This window comes from Oryctolagus cuniculus, chromosome 16 (genome assembly GCF_051225735.1).
Source record: "Oryctolagus cuniculus isolate XC-2025 breed Fujian yellow rabbit chromosome 16, ASM5122573v1, whole genome shotgun sequence".
NCBI classification, from domain to species: Eukaryota; Metazoa; Chordata; class Mammalia; order Lagomorpha; family Leporidae; genus Oryctolagus; species Oryctolagus cuniculus.
The window spans coordinates 62,178,846-62,201,144 of record NC_142882.1 but is presented as its reverse complement, the minus strand read 5'-3'; the positions used below and the strand labels follow the sequence as shown (position 1 = coordinate 62,201,144).

At 40.6% G+C, this 22,299-nt stretch overlaps 1 protein-coding gene across 3 annotated transcripts in view; it reads left to right on the top strand.

Moving 5' to 3' along the window:
- Positions 1–22,299, top strand: part of DPY19L1 (dpy-19 like C-mannosyltransferase 1) — a 107,602-nt gene that overhangs the window by 7,291 nt on the left and 78,012 nt on the right. For all 3 annotated transcript variants that reach the window (XM_051852895.3, XM_089315506.1, XM_089315507.1), the window contains exons 2-6: positions 8,841–8,865; positions 9,786–9,873; positions 11,786–11,923; positions 15,496–15,616; positions 16,333–16,426. In XM_051852895.3, coding sequence (XP_051708855.2) covers positions 8,841–8,865; positions 9,786–9,873; positions 11,786–11,923; positions 15,496–15,616; positions 16,333–16,426 — 466 coding nt within the window. The remainder of the gene's footprint in view (positions 1–8,840; positions 8,866–9,785; positions 9,874–11,785; positions 11,924–15,495; positions 15,617–16,332; positions 16,427–22,299) is intronic.

Below are 22,299 nucleotides of genomic sequence, written 5' to 3'. Positions count from 1 at the left end.
CCACCCAGTGTGCACATTAGCAGGAAGTTGGAATCCTGAGCAGAACCAGAACTTGATCCAAGCACTCTGATGTGTGACTTGGGCATCCCAAGTGACGCTTTAATTGCTGTGCCAAAGGCCTGTCTCTATGTGATTATTTTTAATTTCTTGTTATACGAGTTCATCTTTTGCCAAAAGCTTATACTTTATCCCTTATCCTTTAAAGCTTACACTTTAACCTTTGGAACTTCACTCTTCTAGTGGACAGTCTGTAGTGTTCTCCCATCTGTTTCTAGGTCCTGACCTTTATGCTGTTGTCTAATCCCATAAAGAGCAGTCTTGTTTCATAGGGAAGATCACTCTCCATGGGTGACCTTTTATAATGAAATAAAAATCAGTGGATGGAAATAAATGGTAAAAATTAATTTTCAGGATGTGTAAATTATGACTTACAGCATATTTTTGTGCTTTGATACTGTTTCTTTGTTCTCTCTGCATTATTACCATGACTTTTTTTTTCCTGGGGGCATTTAAATGAATAGTTTGTCTGGCATCACTCCCTGTTTTTGACTTCCTTCCAGGGTAGCCCATTGTCAGGTGTGTTTTTCTGCACTATCACTGTCATAATGAGTGTTGGGATGGCATTTGGTAATTTTAACTTCTTGTAGTGGTAAATGTTAACATAATAGCATAGCTGTCACCCGAATCACTCACAGAAGTTCCCGTGTGAATCACTGTACTGACCAAGGATGGAGGTGAGCTTTGTCTGTAGAGTACAGCAGCACCAGCTGTGTCTTGAAGACAGTTTATAAATCACTTGATAAATTGCTTTTGAAAGCCTGCTATCATAACAAATCTTTAATTTGGGAATATTGTTGTAATTCAGGAGAGTGAAGCTTTATTTATAACTTTATGCTTAATTTGCCTAAACCTCTACTTGTTCTGCACTGTGTTTTCCTGTTTGCTAACGGTAATCATTGTTTTTTGTGCTCTAGTTGTCAAACAGCAGAATCTTATTTTCCTGGGCTTTAATACTAATCATAAAGTACTTACGTAACAAGCAGAGTCCTGCTGTTTCCCACTATGTTTACAAGATTTTTGCTTCTCTTTTTTCCCCACTGTATCTGAGACTTTATTTCTCAGATATTATATATTTTATATATATATGTATATGTTGTTTTCGTCTCTGATTTCCTTAGAAATTTCGATTACGAGGTTACCTCTCAGAATTTTGTTGGTTAGTAAACTAAAGTAGGACCAGGTCAATGGCCCAACATCATTATTAATCAGTGGGTGAAGCTTGGGCTTGAAGTTAAGGTCTCTTGGCTTTGTTAATCACATCTGTCAAATTGTAGGTTTCAGAGTTAAAGTCTAAGGAAATTATGAAAGATATAATGGGAAGATAACCTAATAGACCTGATAACTACTTAGCTAGAGCACTACTTTGTTGGCTTCTGCTTATTTGGGAATCACTGTGGTTTGTATAACTTTATGGTCCATCTGTCAGTTTTCATTTTATTATTATTTTTTGAAATCTATTCAATTCTGAAATTTTAAAGTTGATCTAGTTGTTCAGCTGTGTTCTAAAAACAGAGCACAATAGGCAAAACAGTATCACAACTTTCTTAATCATTTAAATTAAAAGATAAGCAAGATACTGTGGTATCCAGGGACAGTTTGCATATTGGGGCAAATCCGGACTCTTAAGATTATTACTTAATGAACTTGTTAAAATCTCTTGCAGAGCATGATGGGCCTTAATAATGTATACTCTGTGTGTGTGTGTGTGTCTGTCTGTCTGTCTTTGTCACCTAGTGAAAAGATGTAGTTTCTGCGTGTTTCCCATCAAGATTGCTAAAGGTCTGCAGATTGCCTGTGCATGGTGCTTCCTCCTGGTCTCCCATGCAGGTACAGGGCCCAAGCACTTGGGCCATCCTTCACTGCCTTCCCGGGCCTCAGCAGAGAGCCGGACTGGAAGAGGAGCAACCGGAACAGAATCCGGCACCCCGACTGGGACTAGAACCTGGGGTGCCAGCACCGCAGGCAGAGGACTAGCCAAGTGAGCTGTGGTGCTGGCCAAGCCCCTTGTTCTTAAAACTAAAACTTAGAAATACTTCTTTTCAGTAAGAACTTTACTTTATGAAAATTAACATACTTTGCTGTTTGATTTAGAAATATATGTGTTCCACAACTGAGGGTAAGACTTTTATGGGAAGTTGGAATTTATTGCATTTACGTATGTTGGTTAATTGTATTAAATATTTCCTACTTTAATATATGTACATACACGAATATTTAAAATATGTGAAAATTTACTTAGAGTATTTCTCTGTTTAGAAGCTTAATATATTCTGTTTGGGCTGATGATATATGTTTTCCAAATTCTGTTATTTTCATATATTCACTTTAAAATAAACCATTTGTCCTTGAAGTTTTGTGTTTTCTAAGGCATTTCATTCTGTGTGCTGATGAATCCTTTTGGTTGAATGAACTTAAGATTTTCGTGCATGAGTTTGGAGTCAGAGAAACCTGGGCTCTCCTCCAGGCCTTGCTGCATTCCAGTCATGTGGCCTTGGGCCTCCTGGGAAATAACCATATCTGTCTTAAAAGGACTCCTGGATTCTTTTTGCTTAATGTGTGAAAGCGCTCTGTAATCTGCAGCTGATAAGCAGATGTTAGACATTATCATTCTAATTAAGAACTTCCTAATTTTACTAGACTTGTAAAGCATGATTTTGCTCTGCCAAGTATATGAAGGAGGTCGAGATTAACTAAAGCCGACTTTAAAATCGTCCTGTAGACACTGGGAGCTTTAGACCTTCCTAGGGGCAGTGGTTTCTTCAGTCAGTATCTCTGAGAAGCAGCCTTGCTTCTCACTTTGAGACTGATTATCTCTATTAATACATTGGAGGCATTTGTTCTTTTCCTATTTGAAATACATTCTGTCCTCCCCCACCCCCCATTCAAAATAGAAAACCGAAGGGCCAGACCTACTAAGAGTTTGTAATTTGGGGAGCAGAAAGATCAAGATGCAAACAGAAAGTTAAAAAAAAATAGCTGTGTAGTTACCTTTACAAGTAGGAAGTGAGAAACGTTAGTGCCCTGGGTGCTATTCAAGGTCATGAAGTACTAGGAATAGAAATCTAAGTAAAACCCTTCATTTAAACTTGGTGAAAATCAGACCCCAATAGAGTAAATAACTTATAAATCATACAAAAAGTTAAGGAATTGTTCTTCTTAAGATCGTCTTTCTTACCAGGTAAGAAAGAATTTGACTTTTAATTCTTTCTCTTTTTAAACCCTTATTTTCAGCCATCAAGTTTTGCCCATGCTTCCTTCTAAGAATCTTTTGAGTTTGTATTTGCCCTTCCCTAATTAGGCCCGTTTCGTCACTACTGTACATGTCTCTTCATCTCACACCTGTACTGTCGTCTTATTCTGCTCGCTGGACCTCTTGACATCGTGGTGCTTCTGAGAGTCTGGGCTGTATAAAGTCATGAGAGGGTTTGTTAAGAATGCAGGTTTGTGTCCCAGGACAGAACTATTGAATCAGGATCTCTGAGTGTGGAGACCCAGGCAGGCAGTGGTCACGTGTTCCTCTTCAGTCTGTGCCCTCAACCCTGGTAGTGCTCTGGACTCAGCCCCATGCCAGACCTGGTAATGAGGAGAGAGCCCAGGATTCCAGTGTGCTGCCAGTGTTGCAACAGTGTCTCTACAAATGTGTGTGAATCACTTCATGGGGCTTGTTAAAATGTAGATGAGGAGTCGGGTCTGGGGTAGGATCTGAGACTCTACATTTCCAACAGCTCCCAGATGATAAAATTACTGCTTCATGGAAGGGCACTTGGTTTTGCAAGGAGCCATTTTCTTGTTAAACTTTGTAAACAGCTCCTAGGCTTTGCCATAGTCATTCTCTTACCAATGATAATTCAACTGGATTGTATATCAGAATCACTTGTAAAAAAAAAAAAGTTTCAGATTTAGAGGCCCTGGATTAATATTCAGGTATTTCTAGTTTTATTTAGTGTCAATTGTGATTCTAATACTAGGGTTTGGATCACTGCACTTTTAAATTGCTGTATTATGATGTTCTCTGTGAGACTGGCTTGATTTCTTTGTTTACTAGCTCAGTGCTTTCCAACCTTTTCCTATCACAGTGCACAGGCAAAAATGACCCTATTTGTGTGGCGTGGTGTGGGGTAGATGACAGCCTCCTGAATGCCCAGACGTTACTGCCACAGGGATTCTGGCTGTCTTGTTGGCGTTCCAGGGCTCTAGCTAAATGCCCATGCTGACAGTCTTGGAGCACTGAGAACTTGACACGCTGTCTGTATACTGAGTGACCCTCAAAAATATTAATGCTTGTTTCTCACTATTATGTATGTTTTTTATCGTGAATATTATAAAGGGAATGCTTTGGCATGTTGGATCAAGTCCACGCCCAGCTGTATTGTATTTTTGGCTTCCCACTGTAAATCCCTACATCAATTGCATCTGTGTCTTGTGGCTTCCCCCCACCCCCAAGCTCCCACTTTAAAGAAATGCACTCTAAGAAGGTTCCATGTGTCTGCATCTCAGATTCCTTACAGTCCTCAGGCTTTGTGCCATTTGCTTGAGTGCGTCGCGTGTTTGTTCCCTTCATGTGTATCTTCTGTGCCCAAATTGTGTGTCTCACAGATTTTTATTATTAAGGGCAGTGATGTTGGCTAATATTTCTAAGATGTTCTTGGTTTTTAGGAAGGTGTGTTGTGCCTCTAATAGGTGTAGGTACTTGTTGACTTCGAATTGTTCATAATGGTCACAAAAATCTAAGCACCAGAAGAGAGGAAGGCTCTGAGCTTGTGGGATGCTGTGGTGTGTGTGACTCCTTGAATAGAAGAGTATCCTCCGGTGTGTCTGTGGGAGGTGGGGGAACCTTTCAGGGGGAGCCCGATGGAAGCATTGAGGGTGTTGTCCTCAGAAGAGACTAAGGTCATTCTCCTAGTACCCTGCTTCCTTCCCTGAGGGTGTTTTGGAGCAGGATTGACCCCTCCCTGTCTCAACATGTGACTCCCCTCACCCCCCCACCCTCCGCAATCACTCCTGCCATGATGGCATCCACTGTGATGTGATGTGAGGGAGGCCCGTGCTAGAGCTATTATTGGGCTATGTGGACTTTCAAAACTGTGAGCTCAAGAATCTTTTAAATAAAGTACAAGCCCGAGGTGTTTTGTTATAGCAACAGAAAATAGACTGCAACTTGGGATAAGTGACTTCACTTTCTCAAGTTGTATCCTAAAGAATATCTTTCCCTTTTTTAAAGACTTACTTATTAATTTGAAAGTCATAGTTACACAGAGAGAGAAGGAGAGGCAGGGAGAGAGAGGTCTTCCATCTGCTGGTTCACTCCCCAGTTGGCCACAATGGCTGGAGCTGTGCGATCTGAAGCCAGGAGCCAGGAGCTTCCTCTGGGTTTTCCCATGCTGGGGCAAGGGCCCAAGGACTTCTACTGCTTTCCCAGGCCATAGCAGAGAGCTGGATTGGAAGTGAAGCAGCCAGGACAAGAACCAGCACCCATATGGGATGTCAGCATTGCAGTTGGCGGCTTTACCTGCAATGCCACAGCGCTGGCCCCTAAAGAATATCTTTCCACTGGTTAGTTTACAACACAGAAACTGGGCCTTTCATTGCAAGTGCCATGAACTAGAAGTGCGATTTCTTTTTAATATATTAGACATATATATAAACACATACGTTTATATGTATATTTGTATTTACATACATACACACCTTCATGTAATGGGAACCCACTGAATAATTTGGTTTATTGTGTTTTGGTTTTTATTTCATTGAGTAGATTCTGTAATTTTTCTTTTTTTTACAGATTTATTTATTTGAAAGAGTTACTGAGAGAGAGAGAGGGAGAGGCAGAGAAATCTTCCATCTACTGATTAATGCCCCAAGGCCACAATATCTGGGGCTGGACTGGTTGGCAGAGTGTAAAGCATTTGGGTCATCTTCCATTGCTTTCCAAGGCACATTAGCAGGGAGCTGGATTAGAAGTGGAGCAGCTTGAACATGAACTAGTGCACATATAGGATACAGGTGTCTCAGGGGGTAGTTTAACCAGCTATGCCTTAACGCTGGCCCCTTTAATTTTTCCTACATGTTCTCAGGCTCTAGTAATTTAACAGTTCAACTGTGGTGCTGGTCAGAGAGGAAGTGAGGTGCCATGCATATTGTTAAAGGATGTCGTATGAAGGTGAAGTAAACACAGGCCCTGCCTTGAGGCCCTTGCACTCTGGCAGAGGAGACTGGTGTGTGCCTGACTAGTTGCTGAGCTGCTGTCGTAGAGGTATTGCAGCTGAGGTAGCCAGATAAGCATCCCAGATGCACTTTAAAAGACAAATTGATTTTTTCAGGCAGGAAAAAAGGCACAGAGTCACTAAGACTCTTGGGGTTTCTGGAAATTGTTGCCCAGTGTTACATGGGTCTGAGAGAGGGATCAACTGGATATTAGGGCAGGGGGTGGGCTCTGGGAAGATTCCCAGACGTGTGCATTTAGAAACTGACTTCAGCCTCCAGGATGGATTGGCAGGATTTACACATGAATGTGTGGGTGTGTGTCTATCAAAGTATATTCAACTCAGGTTATTATGTGGGCATGATTAAGGTGTTGTGTCCCCTGGTCCCTAATTGTATCAAACTGTAGGCATGAATTCAGCTGTTTTCTCTGTTTCCTACTCATTTAAGTACTGTCACAAGGCTTGGTGACACATTGTTTCTTCCTTCAGGGAGTTACAATCTATATTGTTTAAGTAAGATTCTAATAACAAGAGAATAATTTTCGGTAAAGAGTCCTTTCAAATCCCTTCAGACTGTAAATTGATATAATGTGACATATAATCTGGTACAAAGTTTGTTTAATCAGAAATGGTTAATGCAATATCCGAGAATGTCTAATTCAGTTTTGGAGTGTAGGCAATTTATGTGCTTCCAGCACAGTCATGAGAGCCTTTCAGAATTCGCAGTCTTAAGGATTGCATCCTTTGAATTAGATTAACAAAGCAAAATTCTGTCCTTGAATGCCGTTTTCTTACTTACAATTTGTGTTCTGAATTGAAAACAAAAACATACTGTATCTCATTTCCTGAGAATGTAAAAAAATGGCATATATGTTAAAGTGGAAAAATGTATTATCAATTTTGTTACACCCCTAAAAGATATAGACAGGGTTGATAATCACTGGAAGAAGCCTAGAGAACATCTTTGAGAATTTGTTTTCCTGTGGGCAAGAAGACAAGCAGAGCTCCCTAGGTATATCGTTAGAAGTTCCTGTCATTTTTGCATCTTCATTCTTAAATTATATGCTTTTACAAAGGTCCAGGCTTTGCAGTCACTTCTATTTTTCAAATGGCATAATAAAATGTATTTTAATTTTGAAACAAAGTATATCTAAATTTTTGTATATAAACAAATAGCCCTGGGGCTGACGCTGTGGCATAGCAGGTAAAGCCACTGCCTGCAGTGCTACCATCCCATATGGGCGCTGGTTCTAGTCCCGGCTGCTCCACTTGCAATCCAGCTCTCTGCTGTGGCCTGGGAAAGCAGTGGAAGATGGCCCAAGTCCTTGGGCCCCTGCACCCTCACGGGAGACCCCCAGGAGACTGGCTCCTGGCTCCTGGCTCCTGGCTTTGGATCGGTGCAGCTCCGACCGTTGCGGCTAGTTGGGGAGTGAACCAGCAGATGGAAGACCTCTCTTTCTTTCTGCCTCTCCTCTCTCTATGCAACTCTCACCTTCAAATAATAAATAAATCTTTAAAAAAATGAGTAGCCCTATAAAATATCCTTTATATCAATAGACGAATTTCATTTCTTTTATCTTTAAAAGGAAAAAAAGAGGAAGGAAGAATAGGAGTACTTTAGGGTGAGGAGGCCTAGGCCTTTGTCTCATCTCTTTCACACCCTGCATGGTTGTGAGGATTCACTGAACTAATAATTTATCATGAAATACCAATGATTACCAAATTATAATTACCAAAGTATGTGTGACAAGTCTTCGGTAGGAGAATGGTGGCATTTACATTCAATGGAAGAATGATCTGTTCAGAAAATGATAATTGAATCATTGAGAAAATAAAGCTCAGTGGTTTTTTTTTTTTTTTTTTTTTTTATGATGGGGTGAAATTGTTCTAGACAAACCAAACAGTGGTAGATGAACAAGAAACATTTTTGAAAGGTTAAATAAAAAATGTCAGGTGACTAACCAGCTTAAATATTTGTAACTTCATCTAACTCTCTTTGTACTTGGTCAGAAAGCAACTGTTCACTCTTATGTAAAACTGATGTTGTCTTTAGCTTGTTTTCTGTCTTCTTTTTTCCTCCATGTCTTCCTTCCTCGTTTTATTTTGAATTTGTTTAAGAAGATCAGGATTTATTGTACAAATTCAGATATTGCAGCAGTAAATAAAAATGCAACAGTCTGGTCTTTTTCCCTACTCCTAGTCCTGACCTCCAGGGTCACCATATTTCTTTTAACTGGTTCCATTCCTCTTTCAGTTCTGTTGTGTGGTTTTGCTGAGTTTTCCTGTATAGAGTCTGGCAGACAGTAGGACCTCAGATGTTTTGTTCCGTGAGTGAATGAATGAATGAGAATTGTGGAGATGCGTCTCGTCTCGTTTCCTGATGACCCAGTCTGCTGCTGTTTAGGCATAGCCCTCCTGGTGATTTCTTCCGAGTCGGTATTCTTCCCCTAATCTCTAAGATTGGACCAACAGTTATACACCCAAAGCACTGACAGGCCTATCTTGGCAATGTTTTTCTGTAAGATAAAACATTTCTTTAAGCTAAAATAGTAATTTAAATTTCTTTTTTTCTTCCAGCTGCCTTTGCAGCAGTGTTGCATTGGTAAGATTGTTCTTTTATGATATATTTTAATTGTTTATTTGAAAGTCAGAGTGGGTGACACTCCCATCTTCTGGTTTACAAATGGTCCCAATAGCTCAGACTGAGCTAGGCTGAAGCCAGGAGCCAGGAAACTCAGTCTGGTCTTTGATGTGGGTGACAGGGACCCAGCTACTTGAGCCATCACCACATGCTTCCCAGAGTATGTTGTGCATTAGCAAGAAGCTAGAATTGGGAGCAGAGCCAAGACTCAAACCCAGGCACTCAGATATAGAGTGAGAACATTCCAAGTGGTATCATAACTGCTATACCAAACACCCACCCCTCATAGCATATTACATATGTATGTTTATAATTAACCATAACCATCCTCAGATCTGCAAAGGAATAATAATAGGATGAATATATATTACATGCGATACAATAACCTGAAAAAAGCTTAATTGATAAAATCAGAGTCAAAATATAATTTTAATAAAAAAGATATATTATTAAAGAGTCTATATTTGAGTCTTGACTTCTCTTAACGTTAATATAGTGGTCACGTTGAGAGGAAGATTAATTTTTTTAATATTCTGGAAGAGAGACATATGAATTTCATTAATCAGACATTTCTGAAATGACATACACTATGACATTTATAATTTAATCTGTACTTTTATTGTATTTCACTTAAAATAGCATTAATCTGATTTATTTTAATTTTAAAATCTAGTTTTAATATATTTTCTTATGGAGAAAATTTAATAGACATGTGAGACATACTGAATGGAAAGAAAATATGAATATCATTGCATTTTAGATTCATTACTAAATCATCTGCAAATTTGTGGTACTTCTTTTGCTTTTATAGTTGCTTTAGAAAATATAATACTTTGTGTAAGTTTCAACACAGTTGTTTTGTTGCTGCTTTGTTTTCCCAGGAGCCATATAACACACCTGTTTGAAAATGATCGTCATTTTTCTCACCTCTCAACATTGGAAAGGGAGATGGCTTTTCGCACTGAAATGGTTAGTTTTGTGTGGTATTTTATTGAAGTATTTTAAGATTCTAAAAAAAATTAAGCTTTTTATCAGGAAATTTTAAAAGATGATGTACCAAAGTAGAAAAAGTAGACAACCCTTGCTTCTGACTCCCAGGTTTAGCAGCTGCCAGCACATCGCTCCTCACCTTCTCTTTTTAAAGGAAGTCCCAGACATGTATCATTTTATCTGCTAATACTTTGTTAAGTAACTCCAAAGACAAGATTTTTTTAGTTTTGGTTAATCACAATAGCAATGTCACACTTAAAAACTGTTAACAGCAGTTCTTTCATATCATCAAATATGAATCAGTGTTTAATAATCTGATTGGCACTTAGAAAAGACACTATTGATGTGTTTGAGTCAGTGTCCAAGCAGTGTCTACACATTGCATTTAGTTGATGTGTGTCTTGAAGGTGTTTTTATCCTTAAATTCCTCTTCCTACTTTTGTTCTTTTTTTTTTTTTTTTGTCATTTATTCATTGAGGAATTGAGGCCATTTGTCCTATACAATTACCCAGAGTAATTCATCTTGTTTATTGTATTTGTCTAAGCTTCCTATAGATTAATAGATCAGAGTTTTATAGCTGAAGATTTGAATTTATTCTTTCACAGTTCTGGGGGCTAAAAGTGGGAAATGAAGATATTTGCAGGATCCTTCCTTGCCTCTCTGAGTTTCTGGTGGTTTTTGGCCGTCTCTGGTGTTCCTTGGCTTGTCAGTGCATGGCTCCAAAGTCTGCCGCCATCCTCACATGGCTGTGGCTCTGGCTCTGTGCACGATTTACCTTTCCTTATGAGGATGCCAGTTGTATTGGATTTAGAGCCCTTCTTAATCCAGAGTGATCTCATCTTAATTTTATGTCCAGATAAGGGCACCTTCACAGGTTCTGGTTGACATGAAAATTTGGGGGAATTATTTAATACAGGACAGTAGAAAATATAATTTTAAAAATAGTGATGTGAGAACTAAAACAACATAGCATCAAGGTAGATTTTTCTTTTTAAATAAATGTCTGGGTAGGCAAATTATTTTTGAATGTATGAGGCTTAAACCAAGTTTAGAGTCTGCCAGGTAATGGTCCCAGCAATGAGAATAGCTGTAGGTAAAATTGGATGAAGGGTGGAGTTTGTATTCTGTTTATCTGCCTTTCCTTGTACTGCCATTTAGTCTCTCACTAGACTTCTGATATGTTCCTGGTTTTTGGTGAATGTCTTATTCTACCCTTGCTATCTTTTCAAGGAGGCATGTCAAGCTAAACAGTTATTTCTGTCCCATCCTTACCTCCATATCTCCAGTTCTTTAGGGTTGTTAATGCTGAGCTGGTAAGGGTGAAAATGATGTGTAAAATTGTTTGGCATCTGATTGAAATTTATATGTAATGCATATAAATCAATGTATATGATCAACATGCAGCCTTTTCAACATATTTGCATTTTTGCCTATAAATCTGCAGGAAGGATGACTAATGCTATTTTGGAAATTCTATGAACAGTTAGGGTGGAAGCATTTTTGGCTTGAAAAGATTTCTTGATTCATGATAAACTTTAATTCCATAATAAACCATTTACTCTGTATATAAGGTAGTCTTTTCTAACACATTGGTTTGGGCTATAGGATTTTTTACATGAAGTACATGGAATTTGTCCATTTTTTTCATGAAAGTGTTTTTGAAGGTGTTGTATTCAGTTATTCCAGTTAAGACTAGATTATGCAAAACTATGTGGTTTTTTGCAGCCTAAGAATTTATCAGTGATCAGAAATGTGTGAAATTAATTGTAGCTATTACCTGCTCGATTGCTTTGCTTTCACAAACAGTATATTTTTAATAGTTTTTTTAAGCTAAGAGGAGCATAGTAATCATGTACCTTTCATTCTAAGTAGAGCTTGTCCTTATTTCAGGGACTATATTATTCTTACTTCAAGACTATTGTAGAAGCGCCCTCATTCTTGAATGGAGTCTGGATGATTATGAATGATAAACTGACGGAATACCCCCTTGTTATTAATACGTTGAAAAGGTTCAATCTTTACCCTGAGGTAAGTTCCTTTTTTCAATTGTGACTTTTCACTTACAAAAACTGCTTTTTTTTTTGTTAAATGCTGATTCTAAAATATAACTTATTATTACATTTTATGTTGTTTTTTTAAAAGAAAATATGTTGGGAAGGAATGTGGAGAATAGATCACTATTGATTTGAGGAATCAAATGAGATCACTATTGATTCTGTGGAACTATTGTGACATCATTGTTCAGAAAATGTGAAAACGGGACCAGCGTTGTGGCACTGTGGGTAAACATTGCCGCCCGTGGTGCTGGCATTCCATGGGTGCCCGTTTGTGTTCTGGCTGCTCTGCATCTGATCTGGCTCCCTGCTAATGGCCTGGGAAAGACAGAGGAAGATGGCCAAAGTGTTTGGGCTCCTGCCACTCACGTGGAATGAAGAAGATGAAGCTCCTGGCTCCTGGTTTTGGCCTGGCCAAGCTCTGGCCATTGCAGTCATCTGGGGAGTAAACCAGAGGCTAGAAGCTCGCTCCCTCCATTCTCTCTCTCTCTCTCTCTGTAACTCTGACTTTCAAAATAAATAAATACATCTTGAAAAACAAGAAAATGTGAAAATGATGATTTGGTGTGCTTGGCGGAATTATAGCAAGGGAGAATCTTGGGTTTTATTTGCCAAATTAACCTTTCTTCTCTCTCTGAGGTTTCTCATTTAATTGACTGCACTTGACAGGACTGTGGGTCTGCCCAGGAGGTGAAGGAGAAAGGTGGTGGTATCCTTAACTTGAAGGGCCTCTCCTTCCTCCCCCTCCCTCTCTGACTCATCGCCCGTGTTCTCCGGTGCCTGCGTGAGTGGCGACTTCTTCCTAGACTTGACTGGAGGCCCTGCTGCGAGACGCTTTCCTCCATGTGCTCCCTGCCTAGTGTACTTTTTTTTTTTCTTTTTAAAATCCATTTCACCACCTACATTTTAATTTTATTAGAGAGGCAGAGAGAGAGAGGGGGCAGGTAGGCAGAGATCTCCCATGCTTTGGCTTATTACTCAAATACCCTTGACAGCTGAAGCCAGGCCAGCCTAAAGCCAGGAGTCCAGAACTCATTCTGCATCCACATGAATGGCAGGGACCCAAGCACTTGAGCCATCGCCTGCTGCCTCCCAGGGTGTGCATTAGCAGGAAGCTGGAATTGGAAGCAGAGCTGGAATAGGAGCCAAGCACTGCGATACAGGAAGCTGGGATGGTACTCACTGCCAGAGGCCTACTGCTTGATGGTAGGGCCTGCTTCTCAGTTGCTGCTCTAGCACAGCCCTTAGTGGGAGCGATGGAGCGTCCAGATCAGTGAGTTAGCCTGAGGAATTCAGGAGGAGATAAGGTTACAGACAAGTAGATGAGCAGTAAGTTTCTGTGTTTCTTAATAATGCGCCGCTTAAGAAGTACTTTTTATGACCACATACATACTGATTTGACATCTGGGATCATAGAGCATGGAAATTTTTTTATAAGTGTCTTTTGTCTTTTAAGAATTTTTATAACCATCTTTCTGTGTTATATTTCTTTTACAATTTCATTTTTAGTGGCTTTATGTATATCGTTGTCTATTTAGCCTATCCTTTAGGGAAATTTTGATTACTTTCAAATTTTTAAATCTTCCAAATGAAGCTGCAGTAAGCATCTTTGAAGCTAAATCTTTCTAGATTTCCTTATTTTTTTAAATTATAAATTTATTAATACAGAACTGTTGGATTCAGTGAAATATGTAATTTAATAATTTTGGTACATATTGCCACATGCCTTCCAGATAGGTTATACTAACCAGAATTCCCACCACCGAGTTTTTTAAAATATTTGTTTACCTATATCCTTGCTAATTGGATAGAGAAATTAAAACCACATGATATGTTTAATTCATTAATATATCTTAAAGCTATATATATGTGTGTGTGTGTGTGTGTGTGTATGTAAAGTGCATTTTCATTTTTAAAAATAATTACTTGTTCAGGCCCTTTGTATTTCTACTGAAATGTTATGAGAGGTCATTTATTAAATATAGGATGTTAATATTAAGTTGTGTAAAACATTTTTCTCTGGCTTTTTGTTTGCCTTTTAGTTATATAATGTATGTATATTTTAGTTTATGGTTTTCATTTATGTACATATAAAAAGCTTCATTCTTTATATTAATATTTTTATATTACATTTTAAATTTATCCAGAATTTGTTTTGATCTTTAGTGTAGGATAGAAATCTAACCTTTTTTTATTTTCAAAATGGTTGGTTGTGTAACCTAACACTGATGGATGAGCTGTCCTTTGCCCACTGATTGGAAGTATCTTTATTCTTTATTTTATTTTTTAAAGATTTATTTACTTATTTGAAAGACTGAGTGATACACACATACACACATCCTCCATCCACAAGGGGCTGCAGCAACCAGATCCAGGTCAGGCTGAAGTCCGGAGCCAGGAACTCCATCCCGGTCTCCATTTGCTCATCTTCCACTGCCTCCTAGGTGCATTAGCAGGGAGCTGAGTTGGAAGTAGAGTAGCCAGGACTCAGATCAACACTCTGATATGGGATACTTCCTTTGCAAGCAGCAACTTAACCTGCTGTGCTGTAACACTGATGCCAGCTTTCTTTTTATATGCAAAATTACCTGTATTATGCTTGTCTTTGCGTTTAGACTTTGTGCTCAACGTTGCCTTAGATTGAGGTACTGCTAAGTGGACTTAGGGATGGAGGTTTGCATGCAGGAAGAGTATCAAGGAATGCCCTTGGGGTGGGCTCATGAGCAGGAATCAAGGGAAAGATATTAGGATGCTGTGATGCCGTCACAACAAAGACCTCGACAGAGCCTGTGGGGAGCTCTGGAGCTGGGCTGACTGCGGAGGTCCCTGGGCTTTACATCCTTCTTTATCGAATAGTAATCATTGGATGCAGGTTGCCCTTGGGTGGGGAGTGTCCCCTTGACCCAGGGCATTTTCTAGAGATGGAGTCAGCTAAGTGATGTCAGCTACCAGCCCTCCTGGCAGCTGAGGAATGAGTGCCTCAGCTCTGAGTGGGGGTCCAGGTGGCTCCGTGCTGCCACCACCACGGTTGCATCGATCTGTGTGGTTATTCTGTTATCACCACACTGTTTAATTATCATAAGTAATGAGTTTTAAAGTGTGTTAGGAGGATATTCCCTTTAGTCATCTCCTTGTAATTTTTCTAGATACATTTTAGACACTTGGAATTTCGATTTGGATTGTATTATGTTTATGAATTAATTTGAGGCAAATTCACATCTTGAAAAATTAAGTCTATTCAAGTCAACATAATGTATCTATTTGTTAGCATCTTCTTATGTCCCTTAGTAGAGTTTTATAGCTTTTGAAAATCTTGGTTATTTCTTGTTACGTTTTATTCCTACCAGTGGGTGAACAGATGACTGACCTGTGAGGAATATGTGTGGGAGATTCTGAGCCTCATTTAACAAAATTTAAAGGAAGCTCAGTGAATGGTACAGGAAAGGAAAAGTTGATCATTGTCAAAAGAGCTAAAAAAAATTTGAGTAATGAAAACTGTTTAGGATAATATATTTTCCTTTAATTTCTTATATTTTTCAAAAATAGGTAATCTTGGCCAGCTGGTACAGGATTTATACCAAAATAATGGACTTGATTGGCATTCAAACCAAAATATGTTGGACAGTTACCAGAGGAGAAGGACTCAGCCCTATCGAAAGCTGTGAAGGTGAGTTTCTTTCTGTGATGTCACCCATTTACCTGCTGCAACACAGTAAACTTGCTCCACGCTTGCCTGGGGTACTACTAGACTTATCCAAAGGCAGCAGGATAAACAACGGCCCTTTAATTATGCACGGGGACCCTCCAGGTGGGAAATGTGGGTAGGCCACACAGGATGGGGTTTGCATGAGCTCAGGAACTTGTGCTATAAGATTCAGATCGCTTGGAAGCCTGGGCTTACCTCGGGCTAGCGTGACTGCAAGGCTGAGCTCCACCTGGACTGTCACTGGGCTGCTCCTACAGGGCCTTTCCGTGTGGCTTGGACTTGTGGTAGTGGGGCGCCTCAGAGTAGTCAGACTGTCTGTGGCAGCTCGAAGCACCAAGCTGATCCAGCACACGGCCTCGTGCGATAGCCTCAGGAGTACATAGTGTCGCCTCTGTCATGCTCTGTCGGGGCAGTCACATATTCCACCAGCCTCACAGAAGCCACAGCCCCCTGGCTTGATAGGAGGTGTGTCATCAAATTTGCAGCCTGTTTTAAAACCGCCGCAGTTGCTGCCCTGTTCTCACGGCTCTTGCACTAGTGTCATGTGTTGGTATGGGAACCAAGGCAATCACTTCATGTATCTGGCAGCCATTTTCAAAATACGCACAGTTTAATGTAAATTGCTAGATGTGTAAAGTAATGTATGGTTAGAACATATGTTTTGTTTATTTTTAAAGGATTGGGAGATCCTGCTTGCTTTTATGTTGCTGTAATTTTTATTTTAAATGGATTAATGATGGCATTATTCTTCATATATGGCACGTATTTAAGGTAAGAATATTTTAGTAGGTGTTTGTAAGATTAATTAGAATAATAAGAGTTGATTAGTTATTAGGTAAGAGTTAATGACCTTGAAGCTTATACTTCAGTTTTATAATATCATTTCTAAAACATCTGATTTATAAAATTATTTCATATTTGCATGAGTTTACTGTTGGCATGACCAACCATATTTAAGATTGTTGTTGAGGCCTAACCAGGACCTTGTGAAGATATCTGATACATTTTAAACATTCACAGGCCTTTGAGTGTCTGCCATATATGTATATTTTTATGTAAAATGTAAGGGAAAATCCTACATATCACCAATTAATGTTAATGGCTTTTACTTTGCTAATGTTGAAATATAAGACTATTCTATACAAACATTTAATATCGGATCTGATTTACTTCATAGTTGAGTAGCATTCCTAAAATCAGAAGATGAACAATTTTAAAAGGATTGTTATTTTTATGTTCCTTCTTTTGACAGCTTATCACATGGTATGTGTGTTTGAACTCTTTTACCTTCTGAGTAACTTTAGAATTTTTTTCTTTTCTGCTGACTGATTCTTTGTATTACAGAAGTATGAGCATATGTAAATGGTTTTGACTTGGGATAATGAGTTTGAATCTGCTCTTTTCCCATTATCTCCTTTGCTTTGGAAGTGTGGCATTTTCAGTTTAGTAGCTCAAAGATCTATTGAACTGCTGGCTCAGTGTTTGAGTGAATAGCATTTACTTGATAAATATTTGTCAAATGAGTAAGCTATTAGAAGATAAATTTCAAGAAAGTTCTTTGAATTATTTAATTGGGGAGACTGAAAATGCATAATTATGAGAAGATGTGAGCAATTTTGTTTTAGAATCCAGACAGAGAAGGAACTGAAGGAGCTGTGGTAATCAGGAAGGGAGGCTGGTGTGCCCGTATCGTAACAAGCACAGGGCGGGAAACCTGGTGGGCTAGGTTCACTGCACTCAGTGCTCACCATCTGTCTTAGGGCTACCTTTCTCAAATTTGGGTGATTAGATTATAAGTAAGAGAAGTTAAGTATGAAACAAGGAATTAATTGCTGCATTGCATATCTATAGTTATGCTACTTTTTTAATTGAAAAAAAAATTCAAGTAAACATTCATTTTGTTTTCTTATAATGCTGGTTATAACCGTTGTTTCAAAGACCAAAGGGACAATATCTGCTGAAGAGAATGCAAAGTTCTGCTTTTGGTTGTGGGGTTCTTAGTGGTCTGGGCTCTGACCTGAACTTTCCTAGTCTTTAGCCCCAGTGGTCCCTAGAAGGCAGTTTTTTCCCCCTGGGTGGGAGATACATATTTAAGTCATTCAATCAACACATAAAAGTACACGTTGAAGTAGCTTGTTTTTAAGGAGTATATGTTTGGGCTCTGAGAGCACAAGAGTGGGTCAGGGCAGAAGGTGGGGATGGTGGCTGGGTGTGTGCAAATGCAAGACAGAGAGACAGTAAGGGTCTGTCTTCATTTTGTGTTGCTTTGTGAAAATGCATTATAAAGACAAGAGGTTTATTTAGCTCACGGTTCTGGAGGATGGGGAGTGTCATGATCTGGTGGCTGTATCTAGCAAGAACCTCTTGCCGTGTTGTGTTTGAAGATGATGGATGGTATCACACAGTAGGAATGTGCAAGAGTGTGATGGGTACATGTTGGAGACACCAGGACAGCAGGAGGAACCTTGTTCCATAGCAGCCCACTCCAGAGGTAACTAGTCCAGTCCTGAGAGACCCAGCTCACTGCCAAGACCCAGTTTAGTCTCCAGAGCTCTGCTCCAGTCTCTCAAGAAAGAGATTAGTCCATTCATGAAAGCACTAGTGACACCACCCCCTCCGCTGCCTCACTGAGGGCTTAAGCCTCAACAGGACTTATGGCGGGGACAGCCATATCCAAACCAGAGTAGTAAGGAAGATAAAGTGCTCAGATTTCCACAGGCAGGAGAAATTTGCTCTGCATGGAGGAGCCACATTAGCTGGGCATTGGGTATTCAGAGGGATCTGGATAAGTGGAAATAAAGGATGAGAAGACACCTTGGGGCTAGGCAAGGTGGGCATTCTGGAAAGCAGTGGTTAATTATAATAAGCCTGGGCGGTGATTGTGGGGGATTAAGATTGGGAAATGGTTGGGCTGGATGATGAGAGGGCTTCCGCTAGGCTGGTTTGAGACATGTTCCAGAGCTCGTAAAGGAGATCAGAAATTGGACCAGTAGAGGGACAGGACTCAAGTTGGGCTATGATGCCGTGGGACCTTTGACTTTCACTTTCAGCAAAGTCAAGTGAACGCTGCTCCATCACAGAGTTTGTCAAACTGCAGGATGCAACACCTGTTAGAAGATTTTAAAATCAGTTTAGTGGATTGAACTCAAGCATTATTTTTACATGGAAAAAGAAATAATACAAATGTGAATAACAACATATACTAGTCTTAATAAGGATAGATGTTAGACTTGGTTGTGCATATGTGCATATGTGTGTGTACCGAGTTGTATAAAGTCTTATTTCTTACTGTCGTTGTAGGAAAAAAATGCTTATAGATACTGTGGAAGGTGGCATGAAGAAGCAACTGATAGCCAAGAGTGTTTGGGTCTTTCCAGATCGCTGTCTCTGGTTCTTCCAGAATCAGGGGCTGTAGCTTGATTTGTGTCTGTCCTCTTCCCTGATTTGTGGACCACCTGGCCCTTATGGTGTTGTCCAACCCTTGCACCCAGCAGTGGTCTGCGATAGCAGCACATATTCCCATTTTTCCAGCTCCCCTTTTGCTGTTTATGGGCTTTTTCTTCACCCTGATCCATCTCTCTAACCTGATCCAAAGGATAGTAAGGAAAAACAAACTTGATTTTTTTGCTACTTAGGCCCATTTTTTTTTCCATTACATTTTTTTAAAGATTTATTTATTTATTTGGAAGTCAGAGTTACACAGAGAGAGGAGAGGCAGAGAGAGAGAGAGAAGTCTTCCATCTGATGGTTCACTCCCCAGATGGCCGCAACGGCCGGAGCTACACCGGTCCGAAGCCAGGAGCCAGGAGCTTCCTCCAGGTTTCCCATGTGGGTGCAGGGGCCCAAGGACTTGGGCCATCTTCTACTGCTATCCCATGCCATAGCAGAGAGCTGGATTGGAAGTGGAGCAGCTGGGTCTCGAACTGTCACCCATATGGGATGCCAGCGCTTAATGCCAGGGCGTTAACCTGCTGCGCCACAGCACCGGCCCCTCCATTACATTTTTTTAAGATTTATTTTATTTATTTGAAAGAGTTACAGAGAGAGAGCGAGTGAGAGAGAGGTCTTCTATCCACTGGTTCACTCCCCAAATGGCTGCAACGGCTGGAGCTGAGCCGATCCACAGCTAGAGACGGGAGCTTCTTCCGGGTCTCCCACGTGGGTGCAGGGGCCCAAGGACTTGAGCCATCTTCTACTGCTTTCCCAGGTGCATTAGCTGGGAATTGGATCCAAAGTGGAGCAGTCGGGATTCGAACTGGCACGCATATGAGATGCCAGCACTGCAGGTTGAGACTTTAACCTGCTGTGCCATAGTGCCAGCCCCTTTCCATTACATTTTGGACTGTTTTTTTTTTTTTTTTTTTTTTTTTTTTTTGACAGGCAGTTAGACAGAGAGAGAGAGAGAGAGAGAGACAGAAAGGTCTTCCTTCCATTGGTTCACTCCCAAAATGGCCGCTACAGCCAAAGCTGTGCCGATCCAAAACCAGGAGCCAGGTACCTCCTCCTGGTCTCCCATGCAGGAGCAGGGCCCAAGCTCTTGGGCCATCCTCCACTGCCCTCCCGGGCCACAGCAGAGAGCTAGACTGGAAGAGGAGCAACCAGGACAGAATCCGGTGCCCCGACCGGGACTAGAACCTGGGGTGCCAGTGCCACAGGCAGAGGATTAGCCAAATGAGCCGTGGCCCTGGCCTGAACTGTTTTTTACATCAAGGTTTTTTTTTTAGCGGTATCAAATTACTGGTTTGTTCTTTTTTTTTTTTTTTTTTTTTTTTGACAGGCAGAGTGGACAGTGAGAGAGAGACAGAGAGAAAGGTCTTCCTTTGCCGTTGGTTCACCCTCCAATGGCCGCCGCTGCAGCCGGCGCACCGCGCTGATCCGATGGCAGGAGCCAGGATCCAGGTGCTTTTCCTGGTCTCCCATGGGGTGCAGGGCCCAAGCACCTGGGCCATCCTCCACTGCACTCCCTGGCCATAGCAGAGAGCTGGCCTGGAAGAGGGGCAACCGGGACAGAATCCGGCGCCCCGACCGGGACTAGAACCCGGTGTGCCGGCGCCGCAAGGTGGAGGATTAGCCTAGTGAGCCGCGGCGCCGGCTCTGGTTTGTTCTTAATGATATCTTCCTTGATGGTTAGTTTAGTCACCCTTCTAATTTTGTGAGTGGGATAAAGCTGTAGACTTCTTTAAGGGTGGGTTAAAGAGAAGGCTGCCTAGATTTTTGCTTGGATTTTTTAAAATAAATTATGTTATAGATTGTAAAATAGAAGCTGCGATTTATCTAGCAGGTTAGAAATTTGCAGGCAGATTATGACATTTTAAAACCCCAAAGTATGCTTGTCTTTAAATACAATACATTTTCAGAAGTCAGGCATGCCAGTCCCTTCCAGAAATGGAAAGTTGGATAAAAAATAGAAAACAGCCCCATGGGAAGGGGCGGGCTGCCACACTGTGCTGGGATGAAGTGCGATGTGCTGCTGTAGACATCGCCTACTCATGGTGGACTTCTTTTTCTAGACTCCTAAGTATTTTAGTCTTTCTTTAAAATATCTATCGTTATTTTTAAAGCTGTAATTTTAATTCATAGAATACAGTTATTTATTTTGTTAAGATACCCTAATGTTTCTGAGTCACAGACTGTTTCTGGAGGCTGGTGCTTAAGATCCAGCATGTGGAAGCCCGTTCTGCCGGGAAGTTGAAACACAAGACAGAGGTGGTCAGGTGATTAGGGACTTTCCCTAAAATTTCTTTTGGGGAAAATTCATGTATTCCATGGAAATGAAATTCTCTCATCGATAAATACCAGCCATTCTTGTGGTTAGACCCCAAGGGCAGATATCAAGAAGGTAATACTAAACCTTTTATTCTTTGCAGTCTAGTTTGATTTTAATATTTTTCTGGAGTTTGGGGTTACCTCTAGCTAGGCTGTTGTGCATTGCTGAAGAAGAATATATTGGATGGTATATTTAGATATTAATTATTTACCCTTAGTCAGTGGTGCTCCAGTATTTATTTTATAGCCAGCTCTGGAAAAAAATACATGCATACATACAGTTTATTATGAATTCCACTAATATAAAGAAGGTGTACAAATATAATGAGTTTTCTAAATAGGGTGTGTTTCTTTCTCTTTTGGAAGTAGCACTCTAAAAATACTCTGACTAGCTTGAATGAAAGAGTGAGTGCAATACTAGGTTCCAGGGGTCTGTGGAAGCAGAGTCGTGAAACCAAAGTATGTGGGCCTGCTGAAAACCCTACGTGAGAATTTGAAATCTCCCGTAATCCAGGAGGCCTGCTCTCTCTCTGTCATGCTGTCCTTCACCTTTGGCTTCCTTTCAATTTCAAGGTCAGATTTGGTTACTAGAACCTAGTAACTGGGGAGTTACCCTGTGTTGGCAACTAAGCGAGACAGACACACAGAAACCTGGGATCTGAGGCAGAATGGGAAAATGACACCAAGAAGTCTCAGCTGAGGTCCATAAGAGGAGCCTGCCCAAGGCCTCGCTAGATACCGAGGAGTCACAGTGCCAGGGTGAGAGTGCAGATCTGTGAAGCATGGCCAGCATTGGCTGTGCACCAGCGTTGGCTTTGGAAAGTGCAGCTTCCTCTGTGGCCTACCAGCAAAGCCTTGTCTGTGGCTTGGCCTGAAAA